This window comes from Lycium barbarum, chromosome 11, assembly GCF_019175385.1.
Source record: "Lycium barbarum isolate Lr01 chromosome 11, ASM1917538v2, whole genome shotgun sequence".
Lineage (NCBI taxonomy): Eukaryota > Viridiplantae > Streptophyta > Magnoliopsida > Solanales > Solanaceae > Lycium > Lycium barbarum.
Window position 1 is genome coordinate 15,677,059 of NC_083347.1, and position 17,670 is coordinate 15,694,728.

General features: G+C 33.5%; 1 protein-coding gene across 1 annotated transcript; it reads right to left on the reverse strand.

Moving 5' to 3' along the window:
* Positions 1-1,002: 1,002 nt before the first annotated feature.
* Positions 1,003-1,779, reverse strand: LOC132618196 (photosystem II repair protein PSB27-H1, chloroplastic). The gene has a single exon (XM_060333261.1). It carries the CDS (start codon positions 1,664-1,666, stop codon positions 1,151-1,153), a length of 516 nt encoding a protein of 171 aa, XP_060189244.1. The 5' UTR covers positions 1,667-1,779; the 3' UTR covers positions 1,003-1,150.
* Between the last annotated feature and the right edge of the window lie 15,891 nt (positions 1,780-17,670).

Genomic DNA, 17,670 nt, shown 5'->3' on the forward strand with positions numbered 1-17,670 from the left:
GCAAAAATAAGGCAAACGCATATACATGAGACTATAAATGTGCACTTAAACCAATAAATACTCGTTAATCGCAATTTTGCAGCTTTCAATTAACTCGGATTTTTTTTTTACACTTGAATAATTAAAAAACAATAACTTTAACCAATAAAAATCCTTAAAAAAAGAAATTTCAAATTAAGAAATTTCTTTTTTTAAGGATTTTCTTCTCGGCTTTACAGTTTTCTTAATTTGAAATTTCTTTTTTTAAGGATTTTTATTGGTTAAAGTTATTGTTTTTTAATTATTCAAGTGTAAAAAAAAACCGAGTTAATTGAAAGCTGCAAAATTGCGATTAGCGAGTATTTATTGGTTTAAGTGCACATTTATAGTCTCATGTATATGCGTTTGCCTTATTTTTGCATTTTAAAAAAAATATTTTGTGATATATTTAGGGCTTGTTTGGCCATGAAAATTGTGAGTGTTTGAAAAATATAGTTTTTGTTTTCAAAACAACTGGAAAACTTGAAAAATACACTTTGAGTAAGTTTAAGTGTCTATCTGGTCACCTTGTAAGTTTATATGCCTATTTTACAAAACATGCCAAGTTTAAGGGTCCATCTAGATATTAAGCCTATAAGTAATGTTATGTTTTGTGTGAAAAGAGCAAAAATCAACCATACATTGGTAACTAGAATTTTTACATGTATTAATTATCCGTAAAGAAAAACATGAACCAAACATTGTATAAGTAATGTTATGTTTTGTGTGAAAAGAGCAAAAATCAACCATACATTGGTAACTAGATTCTACGTGAAGATTATTTTTTTTCCCATTTTTGTAACCAAATAGTACATATATAAAGTTATGTTAATTTTAATACATGAATAACTTCTCCATAACCAGCAATCAAACGACCCCTAACATTTTACTTAGTTTAACAATTACTAGCAACTTAACTTTCTACAAGTATTTGAGCATCCGTTTGATTATATCTACAAGTGATTAATTATAACAAGAAAATGGTAAGACTTAAATCCAACTCCCTCGAAAGCAAATTATGCTCATTCTTACAGTAATTCATTTTCATAGTCAGAAAATAAATATAGAAATTTTAAATTTATACCAAAAAATACTGGCAAACATCTACCGGTAGAACAAACGTCTCTCTCTTTTATCTTCCCCTTTGCAAAGCCTTCTCAGCAGTTTCCATTTCTTCCAAGATTCTCTGCTTTCTCTTAGCCGGAATTGGCGTAGTGGGCCCAAAACTCACATAATGGCCCGAAACAGCATTAAGGGCCGAGTAAATATCACGGAAAGAAGCCCGGCCCAATAAAGCCTTCTCTCTCCTATACTTAGCAACCCAATAATTGGACGCTTCTCTCAACTCAGCCACACTATCAGCTATATTAGGATCAGTTTTCTCCATGCTTAGCGTTGATCTCACCTTCTTAATCACTTCCGAAGCTTCTCGAACGTACTCCTCGTCACTAGCAGCGAATGCTGACGTGGCAGGGACGAGAAACGTGAGTCCGGCGGCGGCGAGTGAGAGGAACTCGCGGCGGCGCGTGGCGGGGGGTGAGGATGACGTGGCGACATTGACTGTGGAGATGAGTTTTGAGCGGATAGGGGTTATGAGGGGTTTTGTTGGGGTGGATGTGGAAGGGGTGATTAGAGTTGGAGAAGCCATTGATTTTTTTGGAGGGGAAGGGAAGTTTGGGGAAAGAGAGAGTGTTGTAGTTAAGTGATGAATGGAGATGGGAGGGATTTGTGCCACGTTGGCTTATCGTCTTATCAAGAATATATAGTTTATGGATGAGAAAATGTCTAGTGAGATTCTAGTATGATATAGAGTGACCTGGACATTTGGTTTCAACAAAGTTCTGGACCATCTTATGAGAGGAGAATTGTATGGAGACTCGATTGTTCCATCTGAACACGTAATAAATTGTTTTTATTAGACACTTTGATTTTTACACTTTATTTGCCACGGTGATGGATGTATTGACGCATCAAATCCGACGAAAGGTGTCACGCTGTATGTTATTCGCAAATGACATAGTTCTGATTGATGAGACTCGTGGCTGAGTGAACGCTAAGCTAGAAGTTTAGAGACAGACTCTTGAGTATGAAGGATTCAGGTTGAGCAGGACCAAGATAGAATACTTGGAGTGCAAGTTCAGTAACGTTAACGAACCTGAGACAGGATTGGAAGTGAGGCTTGGTAATCAGGTCATTCAAAAGAAAGAAAGTTTCAAGTATTTTGGTTTATTATCTAAGGGAATGGGGAGATTGACGATAATGTCAAACATCGTATTGGTGCAGGATAGATGAAATGGAGGCTCGCATCCGGAGTCTCGTACGATACGAAGATGCCACCAAAACTTAAAGACATAGTGTTGGGGCATCAAGAAACTCTCACGTTCAAAAGATGAAAGTTGCGGAAATGAGGATACTGCGATGGATATGTAGGCATACTAGGAGAGATAGGATTCAGAATGATGATGTCTGGGACAATGTGAGAATGGCCTCAGTAGAGGATAAGATGCGGGAAGGGAGGCTGAGATGGTTCGAGCATGTGCAGAGGAGATGCACATATGCTCTAGTGCGGAGGTGTGGGAGGTGTGGGAGGTTGGCTATGGACTGTTTCGGGAGAGCTAGGGCGAAGAAGTATCGGGGAAGGTGATTAGACAGGATATGGTGGAAGTGCGGCTTATCGAAGGCATGACCTTAGATAGGCAGTTATGAAGGACACGAATTCGGATAGAAGGTTAGTAGATAGTTCAGTGTTATCCTACTTACCCTTTCATACTAGTAGTCGTAGTATTATTCATGTAGTTTTGTGTCCATTAATCTCTGCTCTTTGTTGTTTTTGTATTTCGACTACCTGTTGTCGTTTGTACTTGTTTATCATATTACTTTGCGGTTATTGTTACTTTTCTTTATAATGTTTAGCTATAGTATTTTGCTATTGCTTCTTTACTTTCGTTAATTCGTATCTGACCCCCTTTTTGTCATGTTTTTTCTTGAGCCGAGAGTCTTTTAGAAACAACCTCCCTACCTCCCAAGATATGGTTAAGGCCCGCGTACACTCTATGCTCCCCAGACCCTACTAGTGAGATTACACTGGGTATGTTGTTGTTATTGTTGTACACTTAATTAAAATTTGCACTTATATTATATTAATAAGGACAAATTTGAAGAAGAAAAAGTTTCTATTTAATTATGTAAATGGACACTTAAATTAGACCAAAATAAAAAATTGAATGGACACTAATTATGAACCGGAGGGAGTATTTACTACTAGTAACATTTGTATATAAGTGGCTATTAGGAAATTACAAATATGACAAAAATACCACTACAAAGTACAGTAGAAAAAGATTTTATATGAGGTTTTACTATTTGGGAAGTCCACTAGTTTTTTCTTTGACTACAGTAAACCTGTTAACCGGTTCTGGTTTACCGGTTAAAAACCAAAATCGGACCAGTCCGGTTTTAATATGTCCAAAACCTCTTTTTTTTTTGTATAGTATATATATATATATATATATTATAGTATTTATTAGTATATTGTAGGTATGTTTACATATGTTTTATAAGTAAAGTTTATATATTTACTGACTAACACCAAGTTAGCAATACAACATATACGTGTATATATATATATATTAAGTTATATACTTAAGTTATACTACATATACCTAAAATAGAGTAAGAATATACTTATATATATCAATATACTTAGGTTATATAACGTTTATATATATATATATATATATATGTTTAAGTTTGTATACTTATAACTTATATATTATAACTTAAGTTATTTATAGCTTAAATTTTTTCTAAGTTTATAAATTCGTATATACGTATATATATATATATATATATATATATATATATATATATATATATATATATATATATATATAGTTATATGCTTAAGTTATACTACACATACCTAAAATATACTAAGAATATACTTATATAGTATACATATAACTTAAACATATGTATACTTATAACTTATATATTATACTTAAGTTATTTATAGCTTAATTTTTTTCTAAGTTTATAAATTCATATATACGTATATATATATATATATAGTAAGTTATATGCTTAAGTTATACTACATATACCTAAAATATACTAAGAATATACTTATATATATCAATATACTTAGGTTATATAACTTATATATATATATATATATATATATATATGTGTGTGTGTGTGTGTGTGTGTGTGTGTTTAAGTTATATGTATACTATATATACTTATAACTTATATATATATATATGTTTAAGTTATTGTATACTATATATACTTATAAGTTATATATATATATATATATATATATATATATATATATATAATATATATTAAAAAAAAAAAAATTCGACCGGTTTTACCAGTTTAACCGGTCTGGTTCCGGTTTTATCGGTTTAACCGGTTTCGGTTCCAAAAAAATGAAAACCGGACCGGTATTTATTAAACGGTTAACCGAACCGGTTAATCGGTTCAACCGTTCCGGTTCTGGTTTCGATTTTACCGGTCTGGTTACCGATTTTAACCGATTAACGGAAACCGGTTGACCGGCTTAGACTACAGTTCTCTTAAACTCTTTTAAAACAAAATGCATTATTTATTATGTTGACCTATAGTACCTTTTATGTAATATGCAAATACGTAAATTATATTTTAAACGGTAAGAATCTATGCTCAAAATCGCACTCCGAACCCTCTCATATAAATTGAAATAGAAGGAGTATGAGAACTTTAAGGAAATGCAATATATGTGATGAATGAAGCTTTGCTCCAGTGGTGGAGCACTTTAGTTGGTTGAAGGTTTGGGTTTTATTGGGGAAAAAAAATAAGAGATAACACTATTGATCTTCATGATCGGGATTAGAGAAAAAAGGAAACAATATATCACGTAACAAAAACTTCAAAAAAAGGTTGTTTTTCAGTATAAAAATTACTTATTCCTCTAAGAATTTGTTTGGAAAATCACCTCGCAATTGAATTTGATGTAATTACTATAATAGTTACACTCGATTATACTCAAATTCAATTATAAGGTTGACTTTCCAAACATGTCCAAAATATCACGCTTCAAAACGTTATATATGGAAAACAGGGCAAGGAGAAAAACACATTGAGTAGAACCGAAAAGTGATATCTCCCAAGTACTAATTACATATTCCTAAATAAGAAATTTAAGTAAAAAAGAAGAATGGAGATCTTTTCATAAACGATTGGACCAATATTTGAGTTTGAAGTTGAAATGGAGGAAAAGTTTATGGAAATTGAAGATGCATTTTAACAGGAACTTGGAATAAATAGAGACTCGTGCAACTAAACTACCCAATGATCGAAGCGGCGATTAGATTAGGAAAGAGAAATGGGCCAATCTGCAGCAAGCCTGTGTCGTCACACTTAATCTGTAAATCGACAAATTAGCCCAACTGTAAAATCTGGCCAGGCCTTAAACATTTTTTTGCGCGGATTGACCTTCTTTTGGGGTATTCTTTAGTTTTTGGCCCTCAAATTGGTGGTCTTTAATATTTTGTCTTTCGCTTAACACCCTGAGATCCTGGATTCAAACCCAGGCTCAGTCCAAAAAAAAAAAATCACAAGGCATAAGTTGGGATTTGCAGGGCAGCAAACTTTTACTCAAAGTTAGACCTTAAGGCAAACCTCTGTCTTAAGGCCTAACTTTTGCCCAAAGTTAGACCTTAAGGCAGAGGTTTGCAAAAAATTCCAACAAAAAATATTTATTTATTTTGCCTTAAGGCAGAGTTTGAAACTCAACTTATGCGTTACGGAATTTTTTAAAATTTTTGACTGAACCAAAATTCGAATCCAAAACCAAAGAACTTTTAGCAAAAAACAAAAATTAAAGACCACTGATTTAAGGAATAAAAATTAAAGACCACCCCCAGTGAAAGACAATCCTGCAAATTGCCCGGTCTTAAATCCACAAGCCCAAATAACCCACGAGATGACTATTTATCAATTCACAGTTCCTTTTCCTTTTGTGCCAAGGGGATTGCCAACTCAGCATCTCAGTTTAATGATTAGCTACCGTTGGTCATAGATTTTAAAGTTAACACTTAAAATTTGAAAATTTGAATTTTTGAAACTTAAATTTGTGTTTGGACATGCATATTACTTAAAAAAAATTGAAGTTTTATGAGTGGAAGTCCCAAAAATCTAAATACTGGTCTGGACTATTTTTTCAAACTTGAAATTTTTTTGAAGATAAACTTTGTAAAATCTGATCCAAAATCTATGGCCAAACAGATATGTGAAGATAAATTTTCAAAATTCGATCCAAAATCTATGGCCAAACGCTAGCTAAGAATAGCGTTTGGACATGGATTTGATGATATTTGAAAAAATAGTATTTAAAATTAAAGTAAAAAAATTATTTAAAACTTATAATTGTGTTTGAACATGCATTTTAATTGAAAAAATAGTTAACATTTTGTCAGTAAACAACAAAATTCACTTAAGAAACTAGCCACAACCATTTTTTCAAACTTGAAAATTTCATCATTAAAAACTAATCAACAAGTCATTCAATGTATAGTCATATAACGTTGGAAAATATTTTTTGAAAAAGGAAAAGTTTACCATTTCCAAACGGGGGTTAAATTCCTTTTGGTCTATATTAATATACTAGCAATATATGCTTGTGCGATGCACGGGCTGAACGTGTTTATTTGCTTTAATTAATCAGTCTTTAAGGTTTGTATTTTGTAAATAATTTTTAAAATTTGTCATTGTCATGACAAAGAAAGTTGTTCATCGATGTGATCGTCCGGCGGAAAAGACTTTCTGAATGGGGTAAAAGAACTTGGGATCGTTGCCCATTTATTCTGGAATAATCTTTTTAGGAGGGACAATTTTACTTCTTACTGACAGCACAGCTAGGTGCTGGCACTCAATTAGTAGCGCTGGCACGTCACTCGGCTCCTCGGCTCACTTCGGTTGCGCATGGTTCTGACTTTCATTTCCCCCCTCCTCACGTAGGAGCGCATCTTGTTTTCAAAGATGAGTTGTAGATGAGTCGGTTCGATCAAAAAAGAAAAATAGTAAGATGGTGAGTGAAAAAATTAATATTTTGATCCTAGATTTTTTCTTTTAAATTCTTTAATATCTCATATGTATACCGACAAGTTAATACCCATCTCAATTAATTAACTGTTCAGATTCAAACATAAGAACCATTGTATTGTTTATATTGAATTTTTTAAAAACAAAACTAATAAAATATTTTTATTAAATTAATTAAAAAATATGTTAATAATGGGTAAATTAGTTACATTATAATTTTTCATATTAACAATTATAGATAAAAAGAATTGTTACAGAGAAATCAAAATTAGAAAGATATATGCTATATCGTAAATCACCAAATTAATTACTGATTTTCATATTATTTTCTAAGGCTACTGAGGCTATGCTACACTAATAAATATGGATATTATGTTAAAATATATACTTCATTTATTAATTCTTAAAGAACGTGAAAAGTCAAAAGTGAACAAGTAAAAGTGGACGGAGGAAATAAATGTGTCGGAGAATTGTTCGTCCTCTCTTCACGTTTAAAGTATTTAGAAAGAAGGAAAAAGGGGATAAAAGTCGCTCCCTTTATTAGAGAAAGATAGGAGTACGATAGTAAAATACATCTTTTATTTATGATTTCTTAAGGGCCGTGTAAAACGGAAAGTGGGCAAGTAGTGGGCAAGTAATATGGGACGGAGGGAGTATATATTTTACCATAATATTCATATTTATTGGTGTATAATGTCAATAGGCTTGGAAAATGATTTGAAAATGAGTAATTAATGTGAAGGGTAAAATTAATAATAAGAAGAAAAATCAACGTGGACAGTAAAAGTGCACGGACAGTGCATACATGTATATATGAGAAGACAATAAATATTCAGTACCATGATATATGTCCCCATGGAATTAAAAAGTAGTTGGTTAAAGTGTACAGTTTATTCTCCACGTGGAATTAAAAGTAGTTGGTTGAAGTGTACAATTTATATAGCTCTTGGTACAAGTATTCATTGCGTGTACAATTTGTAAAGCTTGTGGTACAAGCATTTTATGTTTTGTTCGTCCACTCACCACACTTATATCTAATAGAAATAAAGAAAAATATATAATAGAAAAATAGACCTATATTTTAGTAATGTAACCAAGTTATATGAGACGAAGGGAGTACTTCATTTATTAATTAATTCTTAAAGAATGTAAAAAGTCAAGTATAGTAATGTGGCCAAGTAATATGGGACGAAGGGAGTACTTCGTTTATTAATTCTTAAAGAACGTGAAAAGTCAAGTAATTTGCCCAAGTAAAGAAGAGAATAAATATTCAGTACTATAATATATGTCTACGTGAGATTTATTAATTCTTAAAGAATGTGAAAAGTCAAAAGTGAACAAGTAAAAGTGCACGGAGGAAATAAATAAGTGCATACGTGTATATATGAGAAGAGGATAAATATTAAGTACTATGACATATGTCCACGTGAGATAAAAAAGTAGTTGGTTAAAGAGTACAAAGCCAAGTAATATGGGACGGAGGGAGTACTTCATTTATTAATTCTTAAAGAACGTGAAAAGTCAAGTATAGTAATGTGACCAAGTAATATGGGACGAAGAGAGTACTTCATTTATTAATTTTTAAAGAACGTGAAAAGTCAAGTAACATGGGACGGAAGGAATACCTCATTTATTAATTCTTAAAGAACGTGAAAAGTCAAAAGTGAATAAGTAAAAGTGCACGGAGGAAATAACTATGTATCGGAGAATTAAAATTGAAGTGCATACATGTATACATGAGAAGAGAATAAATATTCAGCAAGAACGTGAAAAGTCAAAAGTAAACAAGTAAAAGTGCACGGAGGAAATAAATATGTATCGGAGAATTAAAATTGAAGTGCATACATGTATACATGAGAAGAGAATAAATATTCAGTACTATGACATATGTCCTCGTGGGATTTATTAATTCTTAAAAAACGTGAAAAGTCAAAAGTGAACAAGTAAAAGTGCACGGAGAAAATAAATTTGTGTACGAGAATTAAATTTGAACTGCATACGTCTATACATGAGAAGTGAATAAATATTTAGCAAGAACGTGAAAAGTCAAAAGTGAACAAGTAAAAGTACATGGAGAAAATAAATGTGTCGGAGAATTAACATTGAAGTGCATATAAAATAGAAAAATAGACATATTTTTAGTAATGTAGCCAATTAATAAGGACGAAGGGAGTACTCCATTTATTAATTCTTAAAGAATGTGAAAATCGAGTATAGTAATGTGGTCAAGTAATATGAGATTAAGGGAGTATTCCATTTATTAATTAATTCTTAAAGAACAGTATACTTATGTGGCCAAGTAATATGGGACGAATGGAGTAATTCATTTATTAATTCTTAAAGAACGTGAAAAGTTAAGTAATTTGCCCAAGTAAAGAAGAGAATAAATATTCAGTACTATAACATATGTTTACGTGAGATTTATTAATTCTTAAAGAACGTGAAAAGTCAAAACTGAATAAGTAAAAATGCACGAAGGAAATAAATAAGTGCATACGTGTATACATGAGAAGAGAATAAATATTAAGTAATATGACATATGTCCACGTGAGATAAAAAAGTAGTTGGTTAAATAGTAAAAATTATATAACTTTTAGTATAAGCATTCATTGAGTGTATAATTTTTAAAGTTATTGGTACAAGCATGAAAAGCTGTGTTCGTCTTCTTTTCATGCTTATATATAATAGAAATAATAAGTGTACTAATTTTATGAGAAGATGCTAAAATGTAGAATACAGGTTAGTTGACTTTTAACAGCGTGTGACATGATTAGGATCTTCCAAAGTGAAAAGAACACAAACTATATGAATACAATTGGTAAATGATCACACCATAACCTTGTACCTTAAGCAATTTTATATGAGCTGTGTGCCCTTTAGAAAAGTAGCATACTTCGATATTTCAGCTTACAATTTGGAATCCACGATTTAAGTAGTATAAAAAAAAAAAAATTGAACCAAACTAGTATAAAAAAAAAAAAAAAAAAACAGAAGTAGTTTTCACGCACGAATTTCGTGCGTGAAGGACCAAACTGCAAAATTGCAGCTTCTGCCTTTCACGCACGAAATTCGTGCGTTAAAGGACCAAGACTCAAAAATCAGCTTTGGCCTTGCACGCATGTCTGAATTAACCTTTCACGCACATAAACTGTGCGCGAAAGGCCTCCCTTCCCCTTCACCTTGATTTGACAATGTATTATTTGACCGTTTTAACACGACTTGTATTGCGCACCATTTTAATGCGCACTGTAAGCATTGATTTGACAACACACCACGCATGACAATTTCAGGAATCTATGACACATGAAGCCTTGATTTGACTATACGTTATTGCATTATTTGATCGTTTTAACACGACTTGTATTGCGCACCATTTTAATGCGCACTGTAAGTATTGATTTGACAACACACCACGCATGACAATTTCAGGAATCTATGACACATAAAGCCTTGATTTGACAATACGTTATTGCATTATTTGACCGTTTTAACACGACTTGTATTGCGCACCATTTTAATGCGCAATGTAACACCACACATGACAATTTCAGAAATCTATGACACATAAATCCTTGATTTGACAATACATTGCTGCATTATTTGACCGTTTTAACACGACTTGTATTGCGCACCATTTTAATGCGCAATCTAAGTGTTGATTTGACAACACACCACGCATTACAATTTTGAGTGGTCTATTTAACTTGAAGGCTTGACGAGTGAAAAACTCATCAACTTCATCAACTTCAATAGTCTAAGTCTTACAAGTCATTAAAAAAAAATCAAACTTCATAGAAAAAATGTCTCAAAATGCTTCAACTGTTAAGGTTTCACTATTTTGGGATGGAGATATCGTCGAGGACAATTACTCCATTTGTTATAGTATCAAACCAAAAGCCCATGTTAAATTTTCAACAACTTTAAATTATGAAACACTTGTCAGTTACATGTACAAAAGAATGAAAACTACACTCACTGAGTTTGGAATCTCAATAACTGGCAGATATCCACAAACAATATCAAACGGTGTAGTGCGTTATGACATGCACAATATCAACGATGATGAATCTTTGAGTGATTATTTGGGATCGCCGGAAGAATATCGTGATTTAGTATTCATTAATGTTCTTGAGATGTATATTGAAAAGATACCTCGAGAAGAAGTCCCTCAAGTCCAGCTTATTCATGGTAACACTTATGGGGACTTTAGTTCTTATGGAGACATTTTGAGTGGTCAAGTGCCGCTGGAAAATCTAAGCCAGCAATTTAATCAAGCTTACAATGAAAATTGGTAAATATGGATTTTTCATATTATTATGTGTAGTAGCACGTGTTTGTTGTATGAATTGATAGATAACCAGTTTTCAAATCTTTATAGGAACTATTCTCAAAACTCGCCAGTGGTACCAAATATGGATGTTGGTCAATCCTCTCAGTTCGGTGGAGTTGATCATTCTCCACACCATGACAGTGCTTATGAACGACAGTAAGTTCATCACCTTGATATTAAATTATCTGTATATATATATATATATATATATGATGTTGGTATTTAAAATATGTTACTTTTCATGTACGAGGATGAATGCACTTGATAATGAAGATTTTCCTAATTATTATGAGTCATCATCAAGTGATGACGATCAAATAGCTAATAATACAAAGGTAACCGATGATGAAGATGATGATGATGTTCCTTAAAGCCAAAACCAACAAGAACCAATGCACCACCATGTACCACCACCGATGGCTGAAAACCCAGCTTTTGAAAGCCCAATTCAGTGGCATTCTAACAATATCCCTTATCTTGACAGCCTGCAGAGTCGTGATGATGCATTTGTCTTCACAAGAGAAGATGATAATAGTCGCCAAAAAATCTGGATTGAACCAAAGGATCTCAATAAAGATTGATGCTACCTTGCAAAGGGAATGTTGTTCGCATCCAAAAAGGCGTTGCAACGGGCTATCAAAATTTATTGTTTTAAGGACATGAGGGAGTTTAAGGTTGATCAGTCAACCTCAAAGATATGGAGACTAGTTTGTAAACGACGGTATCAAGGCTGTGAGTGGTTTCTTCGGGGAATTGTTAAGCCTGATGGTATGTGGGCTATCACAAAATTCCGCGAAAGACACACTTGTGATATGGAAGAAAATCGAGCAGATCATTATAATTTAGATACAAATATGATTGCTCAAGTATTACTTAAAGACGTTGCTGAAACGCCAAGGTAACTTATCCTACCTAGTACATTATATGTCTTATATCGATTAAAATATCATTACTAAATGTTGTTTGTTTAAACTTGTGCAGGATCCCCATCAAAGATTGTATTCGAAACATTCAAACCGTATATAGTAAAACTATAAGCAACAGAAAGGGATTTCTCGGGCGTAGACACACTTTTGAGATGGTCTTCGGAAATTGGCATACTTCTTTTCAATCGCTGCCAAGGTATGTGGCAGCTCTACAACATTTTAATAATGGTACTGTTGTAGAGTGGCGGCTTATAGAGGGTAAAATCTTCAACTTCGTATTTTGGACATTCAAACCATGCATTGATGGTTTTGCTCACTGTCGACCAGTGATATTCATAGATGGTACGCATGTATATGGTGCCTACGACATCAAGCTCCTAATTGCAATAGGAATGGATGCCAATGGGTCAATATTTCCTCTTGCTTTCGCAATTGTCGCTAACGAGAGCAACGACACATGGGGGGATCTTTTTGACCCATTTGAAAACTCATGTTATTAAGGATCGTACCGGCATATGCGTGTTGTCTGATCGTCATAAAGGCATATTGCACAATATGGATAATTTACCGGGGTGGCAGCCTCCCTTTGTTTACCATCGCTATTGTTTAAGGCACTTGAAGGCAAATTTGCAATCAACGTTACACAATGGCACTCTAAACAAATTGATGTGGGGGGCTGCGATGGAGCATCAACAACGAAAATGGGTTGCAAAAATGGATCTGATCAGGGCAGTGAGTGAACCCGCATATGTTTGGTTGATGAAGCTCGAAGTTGAAAAATGGACGCTTCATGCTGATGGAGGCAAAAGATGAGGCATGCTCACAACAAACAACTCAGACTCTTTCAATGGCTTGCTGAAATCTGCTCGAGGACTACCTGTCACCGCAATGGTGAGAATGACTTTCAAGCAGGTTGTGGAGCGATTTGTTGTTAGGACAAGGCAGGCTAGAGCGATATTAGCCGACGGCGGGACATGGATGCCAAAGCCCTTCAAAAAGATGGAGGATTATAGAAAAAAATGTGAGCATCACCAAATGACCGAGTATGACCCAATTCAACATGTGTATAAGTTAGGACGGGTTATCACAACGGTAAGGGTGGAAACGTGCATACCGTTTATGAGGCAACAAGAACATGCACTTGCGGTAAGTGGCAAACGTACCACATGCCGTGTTCTCATGCTGTCAAGTGCTTCGAGAGAATGAGAAAAACGGTAACAAGTTATGTGGCGGGGGAATACAAGGTCCACAGTTACCTTAGAGCACATTCCCGCCAGTTCCACCCACTTGGTAATGAAGCTTATTGGCCAAACGAGCCGTTTTCGATGGTTGCTAACAAGGATTACATTAGAAAATTGGGCATTAACTCACGGAGTCGTAGACCCAATCAAATGGATGTTAGTGAAAGAACTTATTCTCGCAAGTGCTCTACATGTAAGCAATATGGCCATGACAAGCGTTCGTGTGGGCAACAAGGTCGTGGTAGTACAAGCACGTCTCGAAGTAATAGAACCTCTAGAACTTGAAGATTGTATTATTATTGTAATTTATTATTGTATTGCTTTGAGTTAGTATTGTAATTAAATGGAATGAATTACGTTTTAATTAGTGTAAACCTCTCGTATTGGATGAATTATCAAATATAATAAAACACTTAAATCAAAACCCTATAAATATAACAAGTTTCAAAACTTACTTCGGGGCACTTTAGAACCCCTAAAACGACGATCCAAACGTTTAGTTGGACTTGATGTAATGAGCCGACATTATTGTACGCAAAAAAAATATTAAGTTTTATATAAAATATTTATATTTTGGGGTTTTGAAACATGACTAATCTTTTCCCAAAGTATGGAAAAAAATGTGATTTGAAAGGTAACACTGAAAAAAACAAGGAAAAAAAGAAAGGTCATTTAACGCACGAATTTCGTGCGTGAAAGGCAGAAGCTGCAATTTTGCAGTTTGGTCCTTTCACGCACGAAATTCGTGCGTGAAAACTACTTCTGTCTTTTTTTTTTTTTTTTTTTATACTAGTTTGGTTCAACTTTTTTTTTTTTATACTACTTAAGTCACGGATTCTACAATTTGTAAATGATCACACAATAACCTTGTATCTTACGCAATTTTATATGAGTTGTGTACCCTTTAGAAAAGTAGTATACTCGATATTTCAGAAAAGTAGATCAAAATCATGACCCCAGACATCATGGTCTTCTTTACATGTCTGAAAAGCATAGAACTTTGTCTAGTCATCATTTTTGACAAGTCATTTTCTGTGACATAAATTCTCCAATATGCATTTGTGATCTTTAGCTTTGTGTTGTTTCTTATTGGGTGTCCGTTATTTATTTCGAGATTTTAATTCATTTAATTTTGCGTCGCATAAATTGATTAAAATTATAGTATTTCTTATCAAAAAGTTTGCATTCACATGGCTCAAACCGAAATTTTTAATCAAGGACGGAAAGATCCTAACCATTAATGATATGGAAACTCACTAGATATTTTGCACTAAATCAGAATTATATGTGTAACTTTTTTACATCAATTTTTTATCACTTAACTTTCTTACTTCTAACATAATGTAAAATATCAATCCAAAATCAAAGTATCAACGATTATATATTTCTAAAATTGTGAAATATAACAAATTCCAAACAAAGTAAACCACTTTAAAATAATTAATAATCAATGAAAGAAAATTTAGAACTAATATAATATAACTGTTCAACCATCATTTATATTAAAAAAATGTGTTTTTTAATTATTTAATATTGTCTCCCATTGTAAATTGATTAAACTTTGGGGTATACCCAAGGTGCTATAGTTGGGGTGAGGAAAGCAAATGAATCTTGGGATATTTTAGGATTGTGGAGTTGTACTCAAGTAAAGTGAAAAGCATGGACCAAATAGGTTCCCAGAACTTTCACAACGTGGAGTATATAGGCATTGTTAGTGGCTTTATGTTGAATCTACTTGGGTAGCAATTAGCATGAAAATTAGCCGGATCACAATAATTTTGTAAGTATCTTGCCCCTTTTAAGGAGTGAATTCAGGTAAATTAATATTACACACATTATTCTTTTCTCTCATCCCAGACTGTGCCTACTACGTGTCGAAGTAATTTCACCACATAGTCTATTTGCATAGCGTCATTTAGGGGGCAGTTATCTTTTTAAAAATTTTGCATCCATAATCAGTGAAAAGTTTTCAAAATTAAAATCATCATTATAGGAACTTTGCAAGTAGATTTCGGACATGAAAATTTAGTTTAATTAAGTAGATTTTGTTGGAAAAATTTTGTAGTTCAAACTTCAGAAAAATTATTTTCTCAAACATATATGTCTACTTCAGACATACATATTGGTCAAACTAGAGGTAGGTGTCAAATTAGGCATTAGGTGTAACTTACACCCCAAAAGCTAGCTCAAAGGGAGGATGATTGCCCAAGCCTTATAAGGAGCTCAGGGTTCCCGTCCGTCACCGATGTGATATATTCTTCAACCCCATCACGCCCAGATCCGGACATTCTTTTAATTCGGGGTCCACTGTCCGGTCTGGAGCGTGCACATTCATGGATGGGAGCATTTTCAACCCATCGGTCCGGGACCGGTCAATTGGTTCCATTTTTTTTCGGGCCCACATCAGATCGGGCCTGGGCCTAAATCTGATACCAAATGAAGAACTTACGAAATAGCAAGATAGATAACAGGAAGAGAATTGATTATTTTCAGAGAAGAAAATAGACGCGGTACTTTATTGAATCCAGTTAATGGCCTTATAAAGGCTTACAGATACTATAGGACTCATAGTTCCATTAAACTACTAACAAGATTCCAGTAAATAAATTCCCCTAAACTTTAGGAAAAGATATCCACAACTCTACAAACTAGGAAAGACATCAGAAACTAAAAATAACAAAATAACAACGGAAAGTTAAAAAATAGCGACACTGCAGACTTTATCAGCATTAACATAAGACTGATGTTGTACAGCTTTAACAGTAAGCATATCGAAAGTTTAATCTTGACAAATCAAACTTCAGACAAAAATGTCAAAAATCGTCAATTATCATAATATTTTCATTAGTTTAATCAATTATCGAACATCTCAAGAACCATTACTTATCATAATATCTTTTAGCAAAATAATGCTTGTGATATAAAGACATTACATGTTCGTGGGACTACTTCGGTCAAAGATATAAATGTTACCCAATATTTTCCAATATGCTAAAAACTTGAAAAATTAGCCTTTCGTTCACATAATTATCAACTTCATGATACTACACTTCGATCAAGTAATACATACCAATTTCCCAGAAAACTAATAAATAGGAATCGAGAAACTATTTTGGAAGGAAAAAAGAAATTATTGAGATCACTATGGTCCTGTTAGGTAATCATATATATTGTGTTGATGCACTAGAAAAAACAATATTACTGGTATCTTTTTTGACTTTAACATTACACATACAGAAAAAGCAGTCAAGATATTCTAGCTTTCTTTTCACTTTGGTAGTGCTCGACCTTGTGTCTATGCTAAATCTTGCTCCCTAGAGTACTAAAGTGCAAATATTCCGTTCAGCTAAATGAAACATTTTAGAGTACATAACATTTTAGTCAGAGAATATTATTTCTGCATACAAATGGAGTTGGAGGGTTATTCTAATTTAGCCGTTACCAATTTGTTCTCGTTCGTTAATATTCTCAATCATGTCGCATGATTCGAAGTGATTATTTTTATCTTTAAGGGTGCGTTTGATTTGAAGGAAAATGTTTACGATGAATATTTTTTTCTTGGAAAATAAGTGACTTTTTACTTATTATTTGGTGTTTGGCAAGCTAACTAAGGAAAAATATATTGCTTCAAGAGTATTTATATATAATCTAGGAACACAATATGGGGTGTGGGGAGGAGTGGAGAGTTGGGGGTCAGGGTTGGCAAGGGTGACAGGGCTTCGGGGTGAGGAAGAGAAAATGAGTTTGGAGTCAGAGGTGGAGCCATGATTTGAAGCTTGTGTTGTGTGTTCAAAATTCTAGTCCATTTAACTACTTATTGGGTTCTAAAGTAATATTTTGTATAAATTCAATGAATTTTTTAAGGCAAATATAGGATTTGGACTAAAGTTATTAGGTTCAACCGAACCCGTAACTCGTATTCTAGCTCCACCCCTGCTTAGAACCCCTGCTTAGAGTGTCCTTTATGGAACTTGTTTTTCCTATAGGTAATCATTAATTTTCCGAATTTAAAAAAAAAAAATTATCTAGAGAACCGGCAACTCAAAATATTTTCCACGTCCCTAAATGA